This window comes from Coffea eugenioides, chromosome 2 (assembly GCF_003713205.1).
Source record: "Coffea eugenioides isolate CCC68of chromosome 2, Ceug_1.0, whole genome shotgun sequence".
NCBI lineage: Eukaryota > Viridiplantae > Streptophyta > Magnoliopsida > Gentianales > Rubiaceae > Coffea > Coffea eugenioides.
This window is the reverse complement of record NC_040036.1, coordinates 25,056,076-25,078,514: the sequence shown is the minus strand read 5'-3', so window position 1 is coordinate 25,078,514 and position 22,439 is coordinate 25,056,076. Positions and strand designations below refer to the sequence as shown.

Genomic DNA, 22,439 nt, shown 5'->3' with positions numbered 1-22,439 from the left:
AAGACCCTACGGTCTTTCGATGTGGGATAGGAAGCTTGTTCTATGCTTAGAGATAAGAATTTCGTGCATAGGATGAAAAGGTACGGTGAGATGGGGTCTCCTTGCGGGATACCTCTGGTGGGGTGCAACCATTTCAACGGGTAGCCATTGAATAGAATTGCCAACCTAAGGGAAGACCTAGTTTAGTTGATAGCAACGGGTGGCTGTGATATACCTAATTCGACTCTCAAATGCTTCATTTTTTTTTTTCCTTTTTTGCTCTTCGACAAAAAATTTAGAGTCTTCTTTAATGTATTAAACTGTAACTTATCGAAATAAAACTTGGAAGGATGAACACATAATACAAGATCATCAAGTTAAATTAGCATGTTACTACTTTTCCTTGAGTGATTAGTAAGAATTGTTTTTCTTATACAAGTTCAAAACATGAGAGAAATTTTAGATTGATAATCACTAATGCATGTGCATGTACGTGCATTTTCTAAGTAATTTAGAGGTTTCTATACAAGCTTACCATGAAATTGTTTCATATATATAATAATAAAGCTTGTGTACGTAGTTTATACTCCTTAATACTCCATCTTTTCTACATTTATAGTAGTTTTTTTTAATATAAAGATATGTAAATCATTGTGTTCCATTGGATGAATTTAGAGATGTAATTTTTGAATTTAAACTATTGACATGGTAAATTCGGCAAAATTGGAAATCAACTAATATTGTATGTTAGCTTTAGAATTGACTGGTTATTTCAGAACACCCAAAAAAAAAAAAGGAAACATGACATTAAAAAATGGACCGTGGAAGTAGTTACCTAGAGCACACTGCCACGAGGACATCACCATATGGAACCTCTTAGCATTTATGTCTATATATACTTCCGTGACCTATGGAGGACTGATATCGTTTACAATCAGACGACTCAACGAGATATCCTCCATCAATTACCATCAGGGTACCAGAGCTAAATCTGACAAAATATTATTGCCTTTGGCCCATGATGATCATTGCAATAGAAGCTCATGAGTTCTCCATCAACCATCAAACTGAGAAGCTTCGTTATCAATTGCACACTGATCTGCAACATGAATGGTTCTCAATCCACGTCGTAAAATAGGGAAGAAGTTGGAGTTCAAGGCCAGGATGTTGTCCTGAGCAGTTTGAATGGCAGTGCCCTCCCTGGCCACCTTCATAAGCACAGGATCCGCCCGTCTTGGACTAACAAATCTCAACACTATCGTAGTGCCAAAACACATCTAACGTTAAAAATGAATAACCTCGTCTTTTCAAGCGTTGATGTCCGGTCCAGATCAAGGACGTTGTTGGCGTGGTTGCCAGGCGCTTGTGTTTCTTTGAGATTCCTGTATATCATTTGATTTTGCTCATTGGAACTGATACAGTAAACAAGCATTCGACGGTAAAGGAATGACAATTGATCCCCAAAAAACACCCACTTTCCACAATTAACATCAATGCACAGCTTTGAATTTATGTCCATTTGGGTTTCGCATAATCTTGACAACTGAATCCCACGTAGAGGGTCTGCACGGATTCAATTTTATGTCCATTTGGCTTTTGCATTTTGATGGAAACGAGCGTTGAAATCCATCACTGCATCACTAGCTTTTCACCTTTCAAGTTGACAACGTGCGACTAATGATTTTCGTTATCAAATTGAGCCTTAGTTAATTAAATCGAGGCTGAAATTTTCATTAAGGCATGGTTCCTTAACAACCTGGTTAAGCGGCTAACAACTTCGAACTTTGAAGCTTGAGCAGAGACCGGGATTTTACTTTATTCTTTTAGTTGGAGAAAAAAAAGTCATCAGAAATTAAAAGCATAGTGGCAATTATTTAATGCAAATACCAGGTCAGGTTTGGATGTGATTGTCAAAGGCTGTTACTAGTTGATTGAGCTCTTCAAAGTTTTTTGGGTATTAAAGAAATGATTCTTGAAAGAGAACCATATAAAATAAGCGGTCAAGTTCCAACAGGAGAGGTTTCAATTTTGTTTATTGTTGGGTTGATAAGATAAGCTCAAGAGGTTATGTCTAAGCAGCCATGTTATACGTTGACAACTTATTATATAAAATTCCAATTACCCTAATCTCAATTCAGTGGGTGCTTGATGCTTCATCAACTTGAATCTAACCCAACAATTAACCAGCAAATCATCCAAAAGAAAAAGGTAATCAATTTGGGCACAAATTTGTAGTTTTTCTCAAGTCCATGAAGTGACTGACTAATCCTGGGGCATTGATTTGGTCCATATTTTTCTTAGAGCTTTTTTTTTTTTTTTTTTTTTTTTTACCGTGATTCAATTTTTGCAGAAAAGCTCTACTGTTGTCATATTGCTCCTGTTTTATGCCTGGATGAATTTTGCGTTTTAATTACCAACTGATCATGTTTCCAGGAAATTGGGATCTAAATTTACGACAGAAGGGAGTTCTTGACATCTACGTCTTAATCAAGATTCTTGCTGTACAATTGCAACTTGAGGGAAAAATTGATCAGAAAACTAAACAAGAACCTAAAAAGTCATGCTGACTTCTTGACCCAACCCAACTGGTGAAGACAAAATTAAAATGTCATGTTTCCTGCATACTTTTGCTTGGATCCATGTAGTCCATGCCTTTGAAGTTAACCCACATACTCATCTCTAAATTCACATTAAATACTTGAAGATTTTAAAAATCTAAGACACAGAAGAAATTCGTCTTCCCTGTTGGAGCCGTACAGCAACTAGGGTCCTTTATTTGAATTTAAGACCAAGGTGCCCCAACGCAATTATATCAGGGTTGTTCAAATATACACATCAGGGCATCAAGCAGTTGTATAATTGTTGGGGCACAAGAAAAACAAGGTGGTAGGAAAAGTGATAAGTGGACTTAGACTTCAGCTTTTAATACATTACATAGCTTTATTATTTCTTTATTTTCTCACATCTCTCTGGTAATCCAAATTGGAGTATAGTTTGATTTTAATACAAGTGGTATAGAGATAAAATGTGCAAAGATTTTTCTGTTTTCACTTTCTGTCTCACCTTTTATTGTATAGTCGTTTGTGATTCACAAAACACTTATCCTTTTTTTCCCCTTTAACTTCTAATAATGAATCTCGCCGTGAAAAACAAAATACAACAGGTTAAGACAATGATATATATATATATAATAGAAAAAATTAATAATAGAAAATTCATGAAACTTCCGTATTTCTCTTAGATTTTTTTTAGTTTGGCGTAAATTGTTTCTTGCCCTGATATTTGTTATCAGAAGTTAAGGAAAAAAAATAATGAAATCAAGTGTTTTGTGAAGCACAAATGACAATATAATGAAAAGTGAGACATGAAGTGGGATAGAAATTGAGATAGAAGATCTTTCGCAGATAAAATGGTTCCCAAAAGATCATGGCCAAGATTTAATTAAGAAGTTTATAATGAATTTCGTAATGCAATTGAGGTGCGAATCAATTAATACAAATTTTTTTTTTCATATACGACAAATTTTTGCAATATAAAAAAGTTGATGGGACAATGTGGAGATATCAATATCTACCTTGCTTCATTATGAACGGTTTAGATTTCTCGTCCCCAACTTGGACTTGGACCGGAATAAAGATATCCATCCTGCTTCTTTTGTGACTTTGTCATGTACTTGGCTCATCTTTCGACGCGCCAATTTTGGCTATTGCCTATTGCACCCGTTAATATATAAAATTACCAATGCAAAAATGTCAACGGTTATTACGTGGCCCTGTTTGGCATATGAGTTTTTTGCTAAGTTTATCTTCTACAAGTTTTTTAAAAACTTTAGCTACAGTAATCTCAAAAAACTTTTTAAAGTTTTTAAACTATACACTTCAAAATGTTCAAAAATTTACACACTTAAAATTTTTAAAAAAAAACTTCTACAGTAAGTTACAGTAAAGTTGTAGACAAACACTCAAAAAACTCACTTGCCAAACAGGATAATCTTTGAATGGACCACAGCATTTGTCATACTCATCTAGCTAAAGTCGTCAACTTGTTTTGTTAAGCTGATCAAACCTTTATATAAAGTACAAACTGCCCTGTACAACCCACCCTGGCTTTTTTTCTTTTTCTTTTTCTTTTTCCCTTCTCACCTAACTCTCAAATTTTAACTGAAAATTGAAGAAGAAGAAGCTAGACAGAAAAGATGAAGCTGATTTGGTGTCCTGAAATAGCAGCAAAAGCTTATATTGACACTGTGAAATTCGTAAGCTATATATACAGTATTGACATGGAATGTAGCGTCAACTCCATTCATTTTTATGTATTACATTTTTCCTCAGTTTCTAAAACGTTAGATCAGCTTCCGAAACTCAATTAGCTCAGGCTGTAATTTTGAATCAGTGGTGAGTAGTCAATTTGATAAGGCGGTATTTGGAGGAAGAAGGAATAAATTTAGCTACATGTAGTCGTTTCTTGAATTGTGATTCTTGACTACGATTAAACATTTATGTTGTTTTTTTTTATAGACATATAATTAATTTGTAATATTGCAGTGTGGCCTTTCCATGGAATCCAGTGCTCCAGAGTTGATATCTGCAATGGCCGGTGGATGGAACGCGAAGCTAATCGTCGAAGCGTGGACTAATGGTGGCGCTGCCCCAAAAAATAGCATCGGTCTTGCAATCGCCGCTCGTCACTCCGGTGGAAGGCACGTATGCATTGTAGCTGATGAAAAGTCAAGACAAGAATATACTTGTGCCATGCAAAACAGGCCTGCAGGCATAGCATTACCGGAAGTCATGGTAGGAGAGGCCGAGGAGTTGATGGGAAGACTAACTGGTATTGATTTTCTGGTTGTTGATGGCCATTGCAAGGATTTTACCAGGGTCTTTAGTTTTGCCAAGTTTAGCCATCTTGGTGCAGTTTTAGTATGTAAAAATGCTAGTAGAAAGACCTTTTCTTGGTTCAGATGGAATAAAGTTCTTGATAGTGCAGTCAGCGTCGTGAATTCAAGAAATCTGCCAATTGGGAGTGGAATTGATATCGCATATGTTGCAGGTGAAAAACGATGCTCAGGGAAAGTCACCAAAGGTTGGATCACGCACATGGATCAGCAGTCCGGAGAGGAGCATGTTTTCCGCAGATAAAACAGGCGATTTTAATCATCTTAGTAGTCGTATTTAGTTGGCTTAATTATCCATGTAAACTTCCTTACCGGAACGAAGGTAATCAGGCACTTGAGAACATGGCGGAGACTATGATGGTGCTTGAAACAACTTCTGATAGTAATAAACCCTATGCTTTGGCGATATATATAGTAGCAATATCATCAAGTTTTTGCTTTGATGCAAAGAAACGAATTAATCCATATATATTGCTTTTATTCCTTGAAGTTCATTGCTTCTAGGTAGAGTTGTTAATCGAGTCGAGTCGAGTTCGAGCACATGATAATTCGAACTTCAAAAGTTATTCAAGATCGACTCGTCAAACTCGATTGAAAACTAGAACTCGAGTTCAAAATCGAGCCAAGCTTAACGAGCTGAATCGAGCCCTTATCGAAAAAAGAAAAGAGGGTAAAACTATCAGATACACAATGCAATTACAATAATGCCCCTACTGTTTGAGCTTATCGAGCTGTTGGCGAGTCGAGCATAGCTCTGCTCGTTTAATAGACGAGTATATATACAACTCGAGCTCGGCTCGTTTTTCTCAGTAAACGAGCCGAGTCGAGTAGGGTCGAACTTGGCTCGCGAACTACCCGATTTCGATTAACAGCTCTACTTCTAGGCAAGGAACTGAAGTCTCGTAACTTCAGTTAGGATAAGTGTACTGTTCTAGTCGAAGGCAAAATATGATGGTCTAAGAACGTCTAGAACACTTTTATGTGTGTGTTATACAAGGTTAAGTATTAATGCAACACAATTATCTACAGCAAGAATACTGTGCTGTACAGTATTTTGAACCATCATGGATGGAGGACTTCTTGACTTAAACAACTTTAATGGGGAATAAAATGGACATCGTGTGCATTTTCGTGGATTTAGACCACTTTTCCTCTGCATTCTCGATGGCAGAAACTGTAGATTTTATTTTTGTTTACTGTAAATTGGATCCTAGTAGTTATATATATTGGTTTTTTTCTTTTTTTTTATTTTGTTTTGCACTTCATTCCCAAAATTCACAATTTTAATTGGAGAAGATTTTAGAAACTGAAATGATACTACAATTTATGTAGGCATAGCTGCAAAAACTACCCCTGAGGTTTATGATCATTTCACTAGCGCACCCAAGGTTTTAAATATTACATCTGACTTCCCTGTTGTGAGTTTCAACGTAGCAAAGTCAGCTCCTCTACATAAAAATCAAATAAAATGCTAAACAGTTTAATTCCTGAATGACCCTTTTGTTGCTGATGCAAAATTAATACAACAATTTAATTAAAATTTGTATTCAAAATGCAAAAAGAAAAAGAGAAAGAAAGAAAAAAAGGCAATCTTGAAAATTTGTCTTAAGGCAGGCCCCAAAAAACCGTCTAGGTCTTGGTAACAAAGCCATGAAGAAAAATAAATATCTAAATCTTGATACTTGTATATATTTAGACCCCTAAGAAATCTAAATCACAAATCTAAGTTAAAAAAAAAAAGGGACTCGAAATGACAATATAGAAAAAGGAAAAAAAATTGATGCTCATTAGCAATAACGAAGTTGCTAGGCCACATGACCACATTTCATAGCATCTAAAATAGGTGAATTGATGATCAAACTTTAGAACATCTAAAAATAAAATGTCTTTAGACTTTGGCATCTTGAACGAGTATTTCCAAATATCAAGATTTATTTATTTATTTTGTAATTCTCTCAATAGCATCATTAGAAACTACCTCCTCTACACTATTTGCAACTTGACATAGAAAATTTCTCAAGATAACGTTTCCTTCTTTTCTGCTGCATTTTCAACTTGTTATAGTATTAATCTTTGATGTGTTACGTAAGGCTGATTTTGAAAAGTACGCAGTACATTGAGGTTTCTGGATTTATCTCTTTCATTTAATCTGATGAGCCAAAATCAAGTCATTCTCAAGCTTGGCAACTAGATGGAACCGTGCAGTAAATTAATTTAACTAACAGCAAGAAAGAGATTGCTGAGGTTTAAGTTTTGACGTTGGAAATAAGGCACCAATTTTTCCTAGTTAGACCATTAAAAAAAGCCTCTTGTATACGTTGGCCTTAGTACAGCAACATCAACGTGTAAAACACTCTTCATTAGTCCTGATGGCTGATAGTTATTGATTAACTTCACGTTATCAAGAAAGATACATCAAGATTCCAGACATGATATAAACTTATTAGTCTTAATATCATAATGAAAAGTTGATGTAGGCAATTAATTAAACGTCATCAAAGCGTGGATTGAAATCAAATCAAAGGAGTTGGTAGTTTTACATGACTCTGAGATCCTCTAATATATTTCCCGAGTCATTCTCTCATGCTTGATCACCAGGGACTATTTACAGTCGACGTTGAAGATGACCTGTAAAGAAGCTATCTAAGCCGCAATTTGGTCATGATAGTGGTGGAAGGTGGTTCTGTAAACGTGTTCCTCACCAGTGATTTTGTCAACTTTCACCACCCAATTGCCTTTCTTTCCAGCCCCACGAAACTTTTCAGCCGGTGATGATGAAGATGATGGTAATCTAGTCACCAATAAACCACCTCCAATAGGTAGCAGATGAGCTTTCAAACTATCTATCCATGGTTCACAATGAATGGCGTTGTAACCTACAAGACATGCTTTCTTCTGATGCAAACACTTTTGTGCTGCTAGTAAAATTGATTCGTGCTCATCCATTTTGCAATCAACTAGCACAAAATCGGCATCTTGATATTCATTTAGCAACAAAGACCGTGCATCATCCCCTACAACAAGCTCAATAAATTCAGCATAACATCCTAGAGCTTTTCTTGAAGCATGTAACTCCTCGAGCCCTGGTAAAATACAAACTGCGCAGCCGCCGGTTTCGCGTGCTGCAGCACCTAAAGCTAGTGCTGTGGATCCGGCACTGCCTGCACAAACCATAACCATGAGTTGTGAATTGTTGCCTGCAGCAAGGGCTGCTATGTACTCTGAAACATTAGGCTCCTTCCCCCTTTTGCCCTGAAATGTTAAGGAGCAACTAGTAAGCATACAAAGACAATGAAGTTACAAGTCATCACAAATTCAAAGCTTCAAATGGCTTACCATCTTAAGGGTTTGGAGATAAGCTTTTGTTGCATGTTCAGCAGACCAAGAAGCCATATTGCTTTGTCTAGAGCTCTACTTAGTTTAGTAATGTTTTGTTACAAATTGAGGTGCTTCTTGGATCATATATATATATATATATGAAGGAAGATGAAGGAGACAGGGATGAACCTCTACACTTGCTACAATAAGCAGTGAAGAGTAATTAATTATTTTTGCATGGGGAAGCAAGCATCTAAGGAAGGTTTTACTTAGAAAGATTCTGGAATGCCAACTGGCAGTTGCTTTTAATGAGATTTAAAAACTCAATGCAAGATTAGATCCCGGGCTAAGTTGAATTATTTTATTTGTTTGTTTAATATTCCCTAGTAAAATATATAGTATGAAGTTTTTTCATTTTAGGATAACGATAGGTAAAGATGGATTTAGAATAATTGGACATGCAAGTGGTTTCGTGGTTGATGGCTGGAAAAGTCAGTGGAGTAGGTTAGTGTTTGTGTTTGTGGCGTTCATCAGGGAGACTAGTTACGGAGTTCATCAGCCACAAAAAAAAAAAAGAAGGTTCATCAGCAAATTAGCAAATATACGTCTATTAACAAAAGCTTACCAAAAAAATTGATGCATCCAGCATCCACACACACATATACATATATATATCTGAACTAGCACTACTGAGTAATAACATTCAATAACCAATAAGTTAGTTTGAAGTATCTGTGGGACAATCAGAAAGGAACGTCCCAGCAAGTTAATGCAATGCCAGAAAAGTGAAACACATAATTAAAGGGGAGAAGACAAGCTCCCTAGCTAGTCATGATTCGTTCATTTATGTTGTGGAATAAAACAATTTTGGAATGCCCTCAGAATCGAAACGATGAAAGTCACGGTTAATTAGAAATTAATTTTTTTTATGCACTAACAAGTTTCTATCTTCAAAACTTAATAGTATCTTCTAATCACGTTTAGATTTTGTATCAAACATTTATTCTACCTCTTCACCCTTTTTTTTTTTTTTTTGGGTATAGGTTTGTTTGGAATTGGGAAGGCATTTACAAAAATCATGCCGTCCGAGCCAAGAAGAAAAACTTCACAAGTTTTCTTTTACGTTCCATTTACATGTATAATACTATAGTTCCACTTAATTAATGATTTGCTAGGTCGCAACACTTGCTTATCCCAAGCATTGTTGTGGTACGCACCTCTTTGCTATTTGTCACCTTATCTTCGTATTTGGGAGCTAGTGGAAAAAAAAAAAAAACTTTCTTTAGTTCTTTCCATGAGACATGTACAAGAACATCTAAGCATGGAAAACTAGTTTCAAGAAACAAATATGTACACATATAGAAGGCGCATAATTAACTATCTGAGAGAGAGAGCAGAGATTTCCTGTGAGAGAAATATTCTATTCTTTTTTCAACTAATACCTTTAACATTTTTTTTTTAAATATCCTACCCAATATAGGGGACTGGTTTTCAAGCATTCGAGATTTCATTCAAAAAAGGGTTTTTTTTCCCTTTCCTTAAAAAAAAAAGAGAAAGAAAAAGAAGAAGAAGATTGCTGCTTTGTTATTTTCGGATTAGAAAAATTCACTAATGGTTTCGTGCAGTCTTAAACTCTTCTGAAGCATGTACAAAACTGTTGGCTGTCTAAACATTTAGTTTCCGGAAAGAGCAATCTTAACATTTATTACACACAAAAAATTCTGACCTCGATGCATCTCCCAAAAAGATATTCACATATTAGCTGTACTGTTCTGAATTCAGCAAACCATAGCGTTTATACTACCATCAAAATAGAAAGATAGTGAATGAACTTTCGGCACCGTTTCCCCTTCGACAAGTTATGCAATGTTCATGTTCATTCCGGCAGAAGCCAACATGCTTGGATCCTGGTTTAGTTTATGTGGTTGTCCACGTGAATACTCTTTTGTTTACAAGTTGAAGAATCTTTGACATTTTAGTCATGGGGTTAAAAACAAAAAAAGCGTTATGTGGTATACCTAATACACAGAAAAATTTTTCGTAATTTCAAAACATACAAAACGACATCTCATATTTTGAACTAAATTGTAAACTAACAGAATTTGATAAATTTAATGAAAATGACGGTTTGGGCTATTAAATTTACCGGATTCAGTTACGTTTTCTGTTAAACTTACCGGATTCCATTAAATTTACCCGATTCTGTCAGTTTTATAATTTAATTCAAAACATGAGGTGTCGTTTTATACTTTTTGAAATCATGGGGACTTTCCTGTATATTACAGGGATTTTTTTGTTTTTAACCCTTTAGTCATGCTATCATAATAAAGGGGAGGAAGGTGCAGATGTGCAAATGGACATTGTCCATTTTGCTTGTGTCCACTCTTCTGCGATTCAAAACTACATTTTGTGTATTTTTTTTTTCCTAGCTTATTTTCTTCACGAATAAAGCCCGTGAACTATCAAGAATCTGGTGATGGTTCAAAATAAGATGATTTTGGAATAAATCAAATAATACTCGAAACAATGCCATGTCTTAAGAGCGGCACCCATAAGTACAGTACACTTTCAGTTCTGCAGAAGCTATTCTAATCAATCTAAATACTGGAGGAAGATGTAAAGATGCTTCCTCTTCGCCCAAACTCCAACAACCAGCACGAAAACTTAAGGTCCCTCACGTTGCCTCCTTTGTTTTACCCGAACAAACCAACCGACCCCGGCACCTCGTCTCCCCAAACCGCAAACAACAAATGGAGTTGATTCCTCTGTTTTGCTGTCTCCTGTTCAATCTCCGATTTTGTTATACTTCCAATACTCCAAGTTGTTTCTTCTATATTTCATCATTCCCTATATTCGTCGTTCCTTACTTTTGGTACTCTTTCTGCTTCCCTCTTCCAAGTAGTTTTTCCGTTAACTGGAATTTCTCGTTTCGCCACTATATTATAGGATGCGTCTGTCGAGCACCTTGAATGTCAACTGAAGCCATGGTACAGAGGGGTACATAGTCACATTCAAGAAATGAGCATAGGAAAAAGCTAAATCAACATATATTAGACGAGCACATCAATAAAGAAATTCCAAGTTCTTAGTCATCAGCCTGAAAAGCATTTGAATGATGTTTGCTACACTGCGTGTAAATTCTGCTTTTAATACACACATGTGCGACTCAGAAGCATTTACGTGCAAACTATGCTGAAGATAAGGAACTTGAGAAAAATCCAGGAGGTCACCAGGAAATATTACTCAACATTTTCTTGGGACATAGATACAATGAGGCAACGTGAAGACTATCCTACTCTAAATTCCCTTCCGAACCATATCTGTATGCAGTGACTCACCAATTAACGTCACTACCATCCATATAATCTGCTTCCTTCACTTCTGGAAGAAGTACCTTTCCAGCAGAACACATGCCACAAGGGCAACAAAGAAGCGTGAATTGACCATCCAGACCATCAAGGAATCAAACTACCTGTCCAACAGAACCCATGCCACAAGGGCACCAAAGAAGCACTAATTAATTATCCAGACTAACAAGACACAGTTTAGACATTAAGAAAAGCAAAATAAAACAAATACATAGACGGTAAGTTCCATAACTGAACCTTCTTTTCAGTGGTGGAAGGATGAGGTTTTCCAATTTAGTACAGCGAGGCGCTAATAAAGTTATGGAGAAAACAGTACTGAGCTAATTCCAAGAAAACCCACATTTTGGTCCCCTTGAATTCTGAAAATGCTAATTTTACTGTCTCCAATCAGGAACTTCCATGCTTCGCTTCAAAAACTTTTATCTAAAAATGTCAATATTCGTTCTACTAGATACACTCTGTCGCTGTACAATCCTTCTTGTGCATGAAATTTCTCCACTCACAACTATCAATGTCACTATTCATTTTTGATTGTCTAGCAATGCCTTGTAGAGCAATGTATACATCACCAACTACAGAAGGTAATGAAGTTTCAGCAAGAAATTCATGAACAACACCATTTACTTCAACCCAACTACACCCAGGTTTTTTCTTTATTTTCTGATCCTTCATCATCCTCTCCATCCTTGAAGCAGCTTGCCACATTTTTTTAGAGCGATACAAGTTCCAAAGGAGCACACATACACCATCATCATCAGGCTCCAGTTCAAGTACCTCTTTCGCTGCCATTTCAGCCAAAGCCGAATTATTATGTCCTAAACAAGAACTGAGAAATGATCTCCACATAATAGCATCTGGCTTGAAGGGCATGTCCTGAATCAATCCAACAGCTTCTTCAAGCAATCCTGCTCGACCAAGAAGATCTACCATACACCCATAATGTTCCATCATGGGTTCAAATCTAGGAGAATTTTTCAATCTTTCAAAGAAGTTCAGTCCCTCACCAACCAATCCTGCATGGTTACAAGCTGAAAGTACAGAAAGAAACGTAATCTCATTGGGGTGCATCCCAGATGCCACCATCTCATCGAAAAAATCAAGTGCATCCTTACCTCTACCATGAATTGCCAACCCTGAAATTATACTTGTCCACGAAAACAAATCCCTATCTACCATCCTAATGAATATATTCTCAGCTGAATCAAGGTTTCCATTTTTTGCGTACATATCAATTAATCCATTATTTACAGCAACATCCATGCTAAAACCAGCTATCTTGTTAACATACCCATGAATAGACCTCCCAAAATCAAGAGCTCCAACATCAGCACAACCTGAGAGCACGGCAACAATAGTAATAGTAGTAGCATTCTCTCTACCTCCATCCCTCATTCTCCTAAACAACTGCAACGCCTCAATGGAATTTTTCACACGTACATAGCCAACTATCATCGCCGTCCAAGAAACCACATTCCTCTGCGGCATATCATCAAAAACCTGACGTCCAGCTTCAATATCACCACAAAAAATAAACCCATTAAGCAAGCTAGTCCAAGTAGCCACGTCTCTGCATTGCACACTCTCAAACACACGTCTAGCCAAATGGGTTCTTCCACCCCGACTATACATATCAATCAGAGCATTACTCACAATTGTTTCCGGTTCAGACAATTGTCTATACACCATGGCATGCACTGCTTTACCAGCATCCAAATTTTGCGTCCGCGCGCAAGCAGACAGCGCAGCCAAGACGGAGTGCGCATCAGGTCTGAGGGAAGTAGAGACCAACAAGTGAGAGAAAAGAGATAAAGCCTCGGTGGGTTGTTGAGTTTTCAGGTATAGATTGAATAGAGAAGTCCAGGAGACAATGTCTGGGTCAGGAATTAGAGCAAACACCCTGTGGGCTTCGAGGGGTTTGTTTAGTTTTGTATAAACGTTAAGTAATTTGCAGGCGAAGTGTTGATGTTTCCGAGTTTGAGCGAAGAAGCCAAGGGTGGTCCAGTGAGCGTGGATTTGCTTGATCAAATTCTCGTGGCCTTCGCATTTGTCTAGTAGATTTTTAAGGCCTGTTATCAGCAGTTTTCTGTTGCCACGAGTCATCTATAGATTTCAAGGACACTGGAAGATGAAGCCGAGCTACAAGTGAAATAATATAGACAGCTTTTCCCCGCAGACTTAGTTCTGCTGCGTAATGATCTTCCAGTGTTACTCTACCATACGTTGTTTCCAAACCAGTAAACAGAGCCCTGTTGTTGTATAATTACTGAAGACAAACATCCAGTATCCAACCAAATATCCAGGGCATAAACTCGATAAAAAATCAATTGCGGCTTCGAACTTTTATACCATTTCTGCGGCCAAGAAGCATCCATATTTTGCTGGTAGGTTAGGCGTGACCCAATGCCAATAATGCATGCATTCGAGCATTCGAGATGCAAATTCTAAGGACAGAGGAGGAGTGAATGACGCGACCCGATTATCCATTTAAAAATAATTACACATTCAAATTCAGTTTTATTTTTCGTGAGTATTAGGAGGATAAATTTAAATTTCATACTAATTTAATCACAATAAAATGTCCTTATTTCTTGTCTCACAACATATGAAAAATTTAAAAAGCAAAAATAAAATTTCAAATAATTAATTAATTAAATATACCATACCCATTATTCACAAATGGATATAAATGAATTGATTCATTTATTTATAAATGAGTTAACTCAATTATACCCACTATCTAATTATTTTTTCCCCAAAAGCAGTAATATATTCATTATTCAATTATGATCTGCCAAAATCCACCCGAATCACCTATTTTAACACCTATAACTTATCCCAAGTACTTTTGCGGCATAGAATTGCTGTTTATCTTCCTAATAGGGAATTGGGACAAAAATACTTGACATATATAAGAAGATTTAAGCCTGGACAAGTAATTTTCAAACATCAGATATGTACACACACAGAAGCATAAACAAACAACTGTTCAAAGAAAAAAAAAAAAGAACAGAAAAGGGGCAGGTACTCCGTTTCTAATTAAGGTAACAACATTTGAACAAGTTTTAACTCGCTGCTAATTGTACAATCTCAGAACAACAATAACCAATTTTGTTAAATTCGGATTGGATAGCCACTCGGCTAAACTGCTGGATCAGGGTCAACTGATTAGATCGGTCGGACCATTCTAAAAAACACGCTGATATTAGCATGATGTCATAATTATTTTATATTTTATAAGTTTCAAAAATATTGAAATTAAGTTTTTGGTTATATTCAGCCAATCATACAAAATGTTACAAAAATATTAGACTTGTAATCAAATATACACTTGATAATTATATATATAAATGTAAATTCATGACTAAAATATGTCCATTTTTCAAAATTACTTGAAAAACTAAATTAAAATAATTTAATGCAAGTTAGAATCACTAATGCTAGATTGATAAGATAATAGGGATGAAACATCTTGATTTAGGTGGTGTTCCTTGGAATCAAATTCAGATTTTGAATCATTCATCCTGGATTTAGAATGGAGTCAGTCATTCCAATACATCTGTTTGGTTTAATAACAAAAATGTATATCATTACTGTAATTGATGTTTGGTTCATTGACTCTTTCAAAATGGGATATAAGAAATTTCTGCTAATTAATTGTATTAGTATAAATATATTAGTAAATTTAGTATAACTAATTAACAATTTTTGTTAGTAAACATGTATAATTAATAATATAATTGATAATATCAATTATATTATATATACTTATATACATTATGTAATACATATAACTAATAATATCATTATTATAAATTTGTAACTAATTAAATTAAATATTATATAATTAAATATAATTATACTAATATTATAACATAAATATATATAATTATAATTATATAATATATAAATAATAATTATGCTATATATTATATAATTAAAATACATATTAGATATTAAATATAATTATAAAATATTATTAAATACACATATACTATAATTATAATAATAATTATTATTATATATTATTATATACACATATAATATATATTTATAAATAGTATAAATATATTATTATATAATATTATATATATTATAAATATATATTTATAATATTATAATATATTTATAGATATATATTAGTATAATATATATTATATAATTATAATTATATTGAGTATACATATGTGTATATAATAATTATAAATCTATTATATAATTATACTAATATTATAATAAAATTTATTTTTATAATTAAATATTATAATTATAATATATAGTATATATAATCATATATGTATGTAGTTATTTATTAATTTTTTTAATGGGTGGCGGAGAGGGACCATTTCTAGATAAGGAAAAAAATTGCCCCTGCCCATTAGCCCCCGCGAGACGGGTGCCCCAATTGTCATCCTTAGTTTTCAATACATTAGATAGGAATCAAACTTGGATTTTATCCAAAACCCTTTGGATTACTAGGGAATTGGGAAACTCTAAATTTTTAGATATGATTTTAAAATTCCAATTCCGATAATAATAATTCAAACAGCAATTATGAAATTTATTCTAATTCTCCATTCCGAAACCCTCTTACCAAACACCACCTTAGAAATTATTCAGGAAAGTGAGTAATTTTGATATTTACACTAAGTGGATGACATTTCCATACTCATATTAGTAAATGAAAGTGTTACAATTTAAGTAACTCAAATTATGTTTAGGAGAAACAAGAAAGAAAAGTTTGAAAACCAAATCAACCAATCGAATCGGATCACTGATTTAGGTACTTTTTGATGATTTTCACTAATTTTTGACAACCAACTCGAAAAGAAAGTTGATTCACGGTTGAACCGGTCGTTTCGGTCCGGATCTAACAACACTGGCAATAACAGCACCTTAGCAATGTAATATTTATTTATGGTTCACATGAGCCCCATACATGATAATTATTTCTTTATTACGAAATTACACAAATAGCTTAACATGAGTTACAACCTCTTCACAAGATATTACACCATTCTGCCCCTTTCCCCGAAAAGGACGAGCCTAAATTCATCCCAACCAACCAGACAAAAACCATGTTTGTACTAGTTATTTGACGACATCCAGAAGTTCACAATGTGGAAGACACTGAAAACAAGCATTAAGGTGCCAAATTCAAGCCAGAGCACACATTAAGCATTGATTAATATAAAGTACTAAACTAATGTTCCCAGAACATTACGCCCTACTCTACATTCACTCGCACAACCTTTTTCCTCCTCCCTTCTCCATCTGGTTCTGCTGCTCCAGCGTCTCCAAAGTACTCTATAGATGGAGGAGCCCAACCACCCCAGCCGCTCCATGTTGGAAATCCATCCCATCCAATCAAGTTAGCTCCTGCATTCATTAAACAGGAAATTTCAGCCTATTCATGCAATGAACAGTACCAATCACACTGAACATCTTTGGATCAATGAACCTCCCAAAATTTGATTGTCTCAAAGCATGGAATGAGTCACAGTCATCGGCCAAATAAATGGACATCTTTGGAACATACAAGTGCTTGAGGGAAAAAAAAAATCAAGTGCAACATAAAAGTATGAACTAAGACAAACACTCTAGAAGTAAACTCAATTGACAGAGGAGTGAATGAAATGATACAGAAATCTCATAAACTTAGTAATCAAAGATAAAAACCAAATGAACAATGGAACGGATGAGAAAATCATGAAAGCAAGAAATGAAATTTACAATTAAGCACTTCCAGATTTCCATGTGCATAATTGAATATCTAGAAATTACCAAAGTTTATGAGATCATCTGATATCACAAGATATGACAATGACCAGCTTTAACCAAGATGATTGCATTGTGATATGTTAAAGCTACAACAAACAGAACAAACTCAAGTAGACAAGCAATAACTTACCTGAATTCTCAAGCTTATTGAACCCACTGCTCCATCCTGGTAAATGCTTGTCAGCATTATTTTTCCAATTTTCTTCAAAACCTTTAAGCTCATCTGATGAAAGGGGAAAAAAATTAAAAGCAGCAAAATAATTTGAGGGCAATGAAGAAGTTTAAGATAACAAGCCCTTGGAGAGGAAACAAACCTTCATGCAAGTTATGTAAAGTCTGCAATGAATCCGCTCTACCATCTGAACTGTTCTTTTTTGTGACCGAATGACCCTGCACAAGCAGAATTAAATAATGCAGACACATTTAAGACACCTGCCATTCATTGGCATATAACATACACTTAAAAGAGACACATTGCTAAAGATAAAGGTACATTGCTAGACATTCAGATACTAGTATTAGAGAAATTTTTGCACATTTAATGAGAAAGAATTTGTTATGGTAAACTTGAACTCTGAAAATAGCCAGGAACCGTTGCTGAACTCTTATTAGGAATTGCCCATTATGATTTAATGGATTCACGTCATCTCATTCTAAGAAGCAGATATAAGACTACAATGACCATACCTTATCATGGATTCCCTTTGAAATTGTGTGTAGTGATTCACCAACTATCTTGTCCTCTTCCTTCATTTCTGCAAGAAACACCTACAACACCACCAAAGACATCATAAGAAGGATGACAATGACCATCAAAAAAGAAAAAAAAAATTAGACATATCCAGTCAAGTATTACTGACCCCATAGCCACCATTCATCCTGCCTTCAGAGCAAGTATAGTACATTCCATCCTGATCACCATATGCAACCCTTCGATAACTAAAAGAACTTCCACTACCTATTAAGTACGGCACACCAATTTCACAAACAAGGAAATGCAGTCAACACTTGAACAACAAAACAGGCGGAATAACTGAGACATGCTAATTTAATGTTTTACCATTCGCATGATAATTTGGATTCCTAACGCTCAGTTCTTTGCCAGCATTTGAAATGTTTGCACCATCATCATCATCATCAGGATTTATTTCCTCAATACTAATTGGCTTCCGCGAAGCAGGAGGATAACCAAAGGGGCTAGCGAAAAACGGGTCAGCAAATGGATTCTTCCCACCAAAGAAGCCACCAAATGGCTCAGAGAAAAAGGGGTCATTAAATGGATCTTTTCCTCCGAATAGCTTTGACATTCTTGTCGGCAATTGGACAAAAGCTAGTCACCTGACAAGCTTAAGAAAACAGAGCAAAGCAGAAACTCATAAAAATCTGATCTTTAAACACAAAATAACAATTACTCACCAATGAACATATAACACAAGTATCGCTTGTCAACTTAAATCAATTCTTAATTTGTTAACTGCAAAATAAATTGACGCAAAAGCTTAGATTTTTGTTTGTTGGAAACCACTTGTGTGCAATAAAAGACATCTACTTTTTTTCAAACAAGCTAGAGTAGAGCACTTGATCCCTCAATGCCTGAACTGCACGTCATACTCAGGGAAAGCAAAAGAAATTCAAAATTGCAAATTCTTTTACATTTTGAAAGCTTAAATCCTTTTTGTATTCGTACAAGATAGAAACTCCACCAAAATTAGCAACCAAAAACAACATTTTATATCATCAAAGGGTGTAGTTTTCTAACACTCACAGGATACTGTTCATGGTAAAGAAAACCCATAATTTAATTCTGCAAAAGCAGTTGATTTTCATGAACTAATCACTGGAATTCAAAGGGGGAAAAAAACTAATAATAACCGCTTTGGAGATTAATAAAGAGAACCCAATGGAGAAAATACTAGTAGTTAAGGACAAAGTACGGCCAGAAGAATGCAAAAACATAATAAACAACTCGACTCGGAATGCAAAATAGAAGAAGGAGCGACGGCACCTCTATTCAGAGCGCAGAGGAAGCTACTTCTTCAGGAGTGTGGCTATAGCCAAAAACAGATTGCTTTTAGCATTTTATAGGAACAGAAAACTGGGGATGAAGCTTCTAGAGGAACGTGAAACAAAACCAATAAGGTTATTTACAGTTCGCCCCCTTGATTAAAATTTGTGTACGATTTCATCCCTCGTGCACTTTTTGTCTAGTCAAATTTTACTTTAATTTATACCATTGAACCCATTTTATCTTGGGTTAATTGGGGACATTCTTCTATACGATTCAAGCCAACATTCCCCTCAACTATCACATGCCAAATGAAGAAATTCCACGTTCATGTTTATTGCCTCAAATTTTAATGGAGAAGTTATTTAGCACATATTAATTCCTTATACTCTCCATAGGCTATTGTCAACTTAATTTAACACATGCTACTCCTTGTGTCTGTTCCGTTGTGAGATTGTCGGAAAGAGAAATCTTAATTGTCTAATCCTCATCATCAAATAATTAATCATTAGTAAATCAATGTGGAACCATTTATGGTCAGTTGTTTGACAAGGCCTATCATATCCTTACTTTCTTGACAGCTTCCTATCGAGTAGAAAATGATACCATGTTATAGTATAATTTACTATATGATTTTGGCTGCGGAAGACCCCTACACGGAAGGAATTGTAACAAGTCACTAGACATTTTTTCGAACTTCAAAGAATACTACTAACTCTCCGTTGTATCAATTCCTGATTATTTCTGTGATGTTGTAGCTAGAGAGTTTAGTGGAGATTGATGGCTTCCACTTCGAGTTGGAGTTCCATATGTCGTCGCCTTGATTCTGCCATGAAGAAGCTCCGTGGTTGGAGGTATGGAGCCAGGGGACATGGGCTTGGCCGTCCAACTGCCTTAAACCCCGATCATATCATTGATCAACTTGAAACTTGGAGGCTGCTGGCAACCTTTCTTATTCACCTTCGACGGTGCAGTGATGCAGACAACGTTGTCAGTAACTTCGGATTTCTCGTCAGCATAACTGAAGCTGTATCAGATAACTTGGCCAACGACCTTGGCGGTGTTCTTGTTTCTGATCAAACATTGAACGGTTGTCTAGGAGTGGTTGATGTACTCCGCAAATGGGAGAGAACAATTGGGCTTTTCAGGGAACCAGTCGGACAAGTTCTTGATGATCTCTCGGGCAGCTGCACCTTGGGATTGCTGTCTCCTGCTCTTCATTCTTATTCTATTTGGATATACTTCTTGCGATTTATTCCAAGGATTCTGTCCCATACCTGTGCACAGGTGCAGGCTCAGGCTCAGGCGCGGACGCAAGTTGATTACCAAATCAAACAAATCCATGCCCTCAGAAACAGAGTTGGAAAATTATTCGTTCAGGTAAAGGATTTCCAATTTGGCTTCCTTATCAGTGCTGGTGTTGTTCAGGAAGATATTCAGAACTTCTTCACTCATGTTGGAATTACGGCCCTAAGGATAGCAATTCAGGCTTTAATTTATTTGGTTAGAATGGGATCAATAACTGCAGTAACTAATAATCTTATGGATCTGAAACATGATATTGATCCCACTACTCCAGCGTTCTTAGACTTGAATCTCGCATTCTTGAGAGCTGTCAAAAATTCCATGCCTGACCGTGCAATGTACTCGACCATGTTCTTTATCCATTATCTCTTAGGTGACAGCAAGTTATATGGTCTCAAGTCCCTGGTAAACTTTGTTGTTCAGATTAGACAAAAGCATACATATCACATATTTCTTCACATTTTGCTAGTGCTCGGTAAGAAGTACACAATTCTTAAGTATAATCACAGTTATTCTGATTTGAAACAAGCAAATAATATGAGGTCCCACTATTTATGTGGCTGTGAAACCTTGGAATTATGGGCCATTTGCATTCGCAATTGCAATATAGAGTCTTAATATGCAGTAATTTTTGTCATTTGCCTGGTTGGAAAAGTAAAATAACATTGAGTAGTGCAGACTATGTCTATTCTTTCTACTTTCATTGTTCTTGCAAATGCAGGAACTGCTATCAACTAGGTTATTAAAATGTGACGATAAGCCAAAATCTCCTGTCTACATTTTAAACCATTCCCCGGAAAAGAAGCATTCGTTGCAGAGGACGTTTTTGGACTTTTCATCACATTCTTAGATACATTGCCTAACAAGTGTTGCATTTCGAACACAATGAGCAAATGCAGTAACAAGCGTGTCCGGAAAATTTAACATGATCAAAGTAAAAGAGATTTACCACAACATAAAACCAACATGTGGGCTACTTCTGAAAATCTCCTATATGTATTTGATTGGAATTATTCTCGGACAAATATAAACGACTAATTTGCATGTGAAGAATAATGTACAAATACTGCTGCTATCCAGGAAAGCTTACAAAAAAGTGAATGTGCTTAAAAACCTGGAGCGGTATTAGATATGAAAGAAGATATTATATAAACCAGACCAGCATGAGCAAAGGTGTCCCAAATGCTAGGAGTCCTTCCATCTTCAAATACAGCACCCTCAACCTGAGATCATTAGCATAATCACAATCACAAATCACAATGCAAGCAGCCTAATCAACCCAAAATCAAAAGAGACTATGAAAGTCAATTGGCCTGGCCGCTGTTGAGGAGAGTTTTCAGCATAGGCAGCCAATTAGAATATTGGCAGTAACAAGAATATGACACAGATTTCGACATTGGCTTTCAGATGAAGTAACATAAACGTCGTACCAATGTGGCGAAGCCAAGGGCAGACCTGATAGGCAGAAGAGCCGGCACCGACAACGAAGTCAGCTGGGAAGTCGGCCCGAGTAAAATTCTCAACAGCCCAGAAAATGTGACCCCAGAAAAACCAGAGCAAGAATTATAGTACCAGAAGAAGAGCAGAAGCGCAGCGGACGCAGCTGCAGCAGCATCATTAGTTATCCGGTTGCAGCAGTACTACTGCTGCCTCCGCTTTCTTCTTCAAACTTCGATCCGTTGGTTTCTTTTATCGTATTATACTATAAATGCGTGGCCGAATGGTTTCGGATAAAGTGAGTATACGAAGCATTGATCGTCTACATATCGACACTATCACTCACTATCACCGT

General features: G+C 35.9%; 4 protein-coding genes across 5 annotated transcripts; 1 reads left to right on the top strand and 3 right to left on the bottom strand.

Moving 5' to 3' along the window:
• Nucleotides 1-4,174: 4,174 nt before the first annotated feature.
• Nucleotides 4,175-5,117, top strand: LOC113759319. Its single transcript, XM_027301884.1, has 2 exons — nt 4,175-4,234; nt 4,524-5,117. The coding sequence occupies exons 1-2, from the start codon at nt 4,175-4,177 to the stop codon at nt 5,115-5,117; spliced, it is 654 nt and encodes a 217-aa protein (XP_027157685.1).
• A 2,399-nt stretch (nt 5,118-7,516) lies between these two features.
• LOC113759318 lies at nt 7,517-8,266 on the bottom strand. The gene is made up of 2 exons (XM_027301883.1): nt 8,210-8,266; nt 7,517-8,125 (listed from the first exon to the last, which is right to left on the bottom strand). The coding sequence occupies exons 1-2, from the start codon at nt 8,264-8,266 to the stop codon at nt 7,517-7,519; spliced, it is 666 nt and encodes a 221-aa protein (XP_027157684.1).
• A 2,480-nt stretch (nt 8,267-10,746) lies between these two features.
• LOC113759317 (pentatricopeptide repeat-containing protein At2g22410, mitochondrial-like) lies at nt 10,747-13,659 on the bottom strand. Its single transcript, XM_027301882.1, has 2 exons — nt 11,530-13,659; nt 10,747-11,167 (listed from the first exon to the last, which is right to left on the bottom strand). Exon 1 carries the CDS (start codon nt 13,657-13,659, stop codon nt 12,007-12,009), a length of 1,653 nt encoding a protein of 550 aa, XP_027157683.1. The 3' UTR covers nt 10,747-11,167; nt 11,530-12,006.
• A 2,793-nt stretch (nt 13,660-16,452) lies between these two features.
• Nucleotides 16,453-19,426, bottom strand: LOC113763408. 2 transcript variants are annotated; one of them, XM_027307211.1, is made up of 7 exons: nt 19,343-19,426; nt 18,398-18,683; nt 18,198-18,295; nt 18,025-18,105; nt 17,652-17,727; nt 17,468-17,560; nt 16,453-16,935 (listed from the first exon to the last, which is right to left on the bottom strand). In XM_027307211.1, exons 2-7 carry the CDS (start codon nt 18,642-18,644, stop codon nt 16,784-16,786), a joined length of 747 nt encoding a protein of 248 aa, XP_027163012.1. In that variant the 5' UTR covers nt 18,645-18,683; nt 19,343-19,426; the 3' UTR covers nt 16,453-16,783. The 2 variants fall into 2 exon arrangements, with proteins under 2 accessions (XP_027163012.1, XP_027163013.1); XM_027307212.1 differs by having other exon boundaries at nt 18,398-18,675; nt 19,343-19,363.
• Between the last annotated feature and the right edge of the window lie 3,013 nt (nt 19,427-22,439).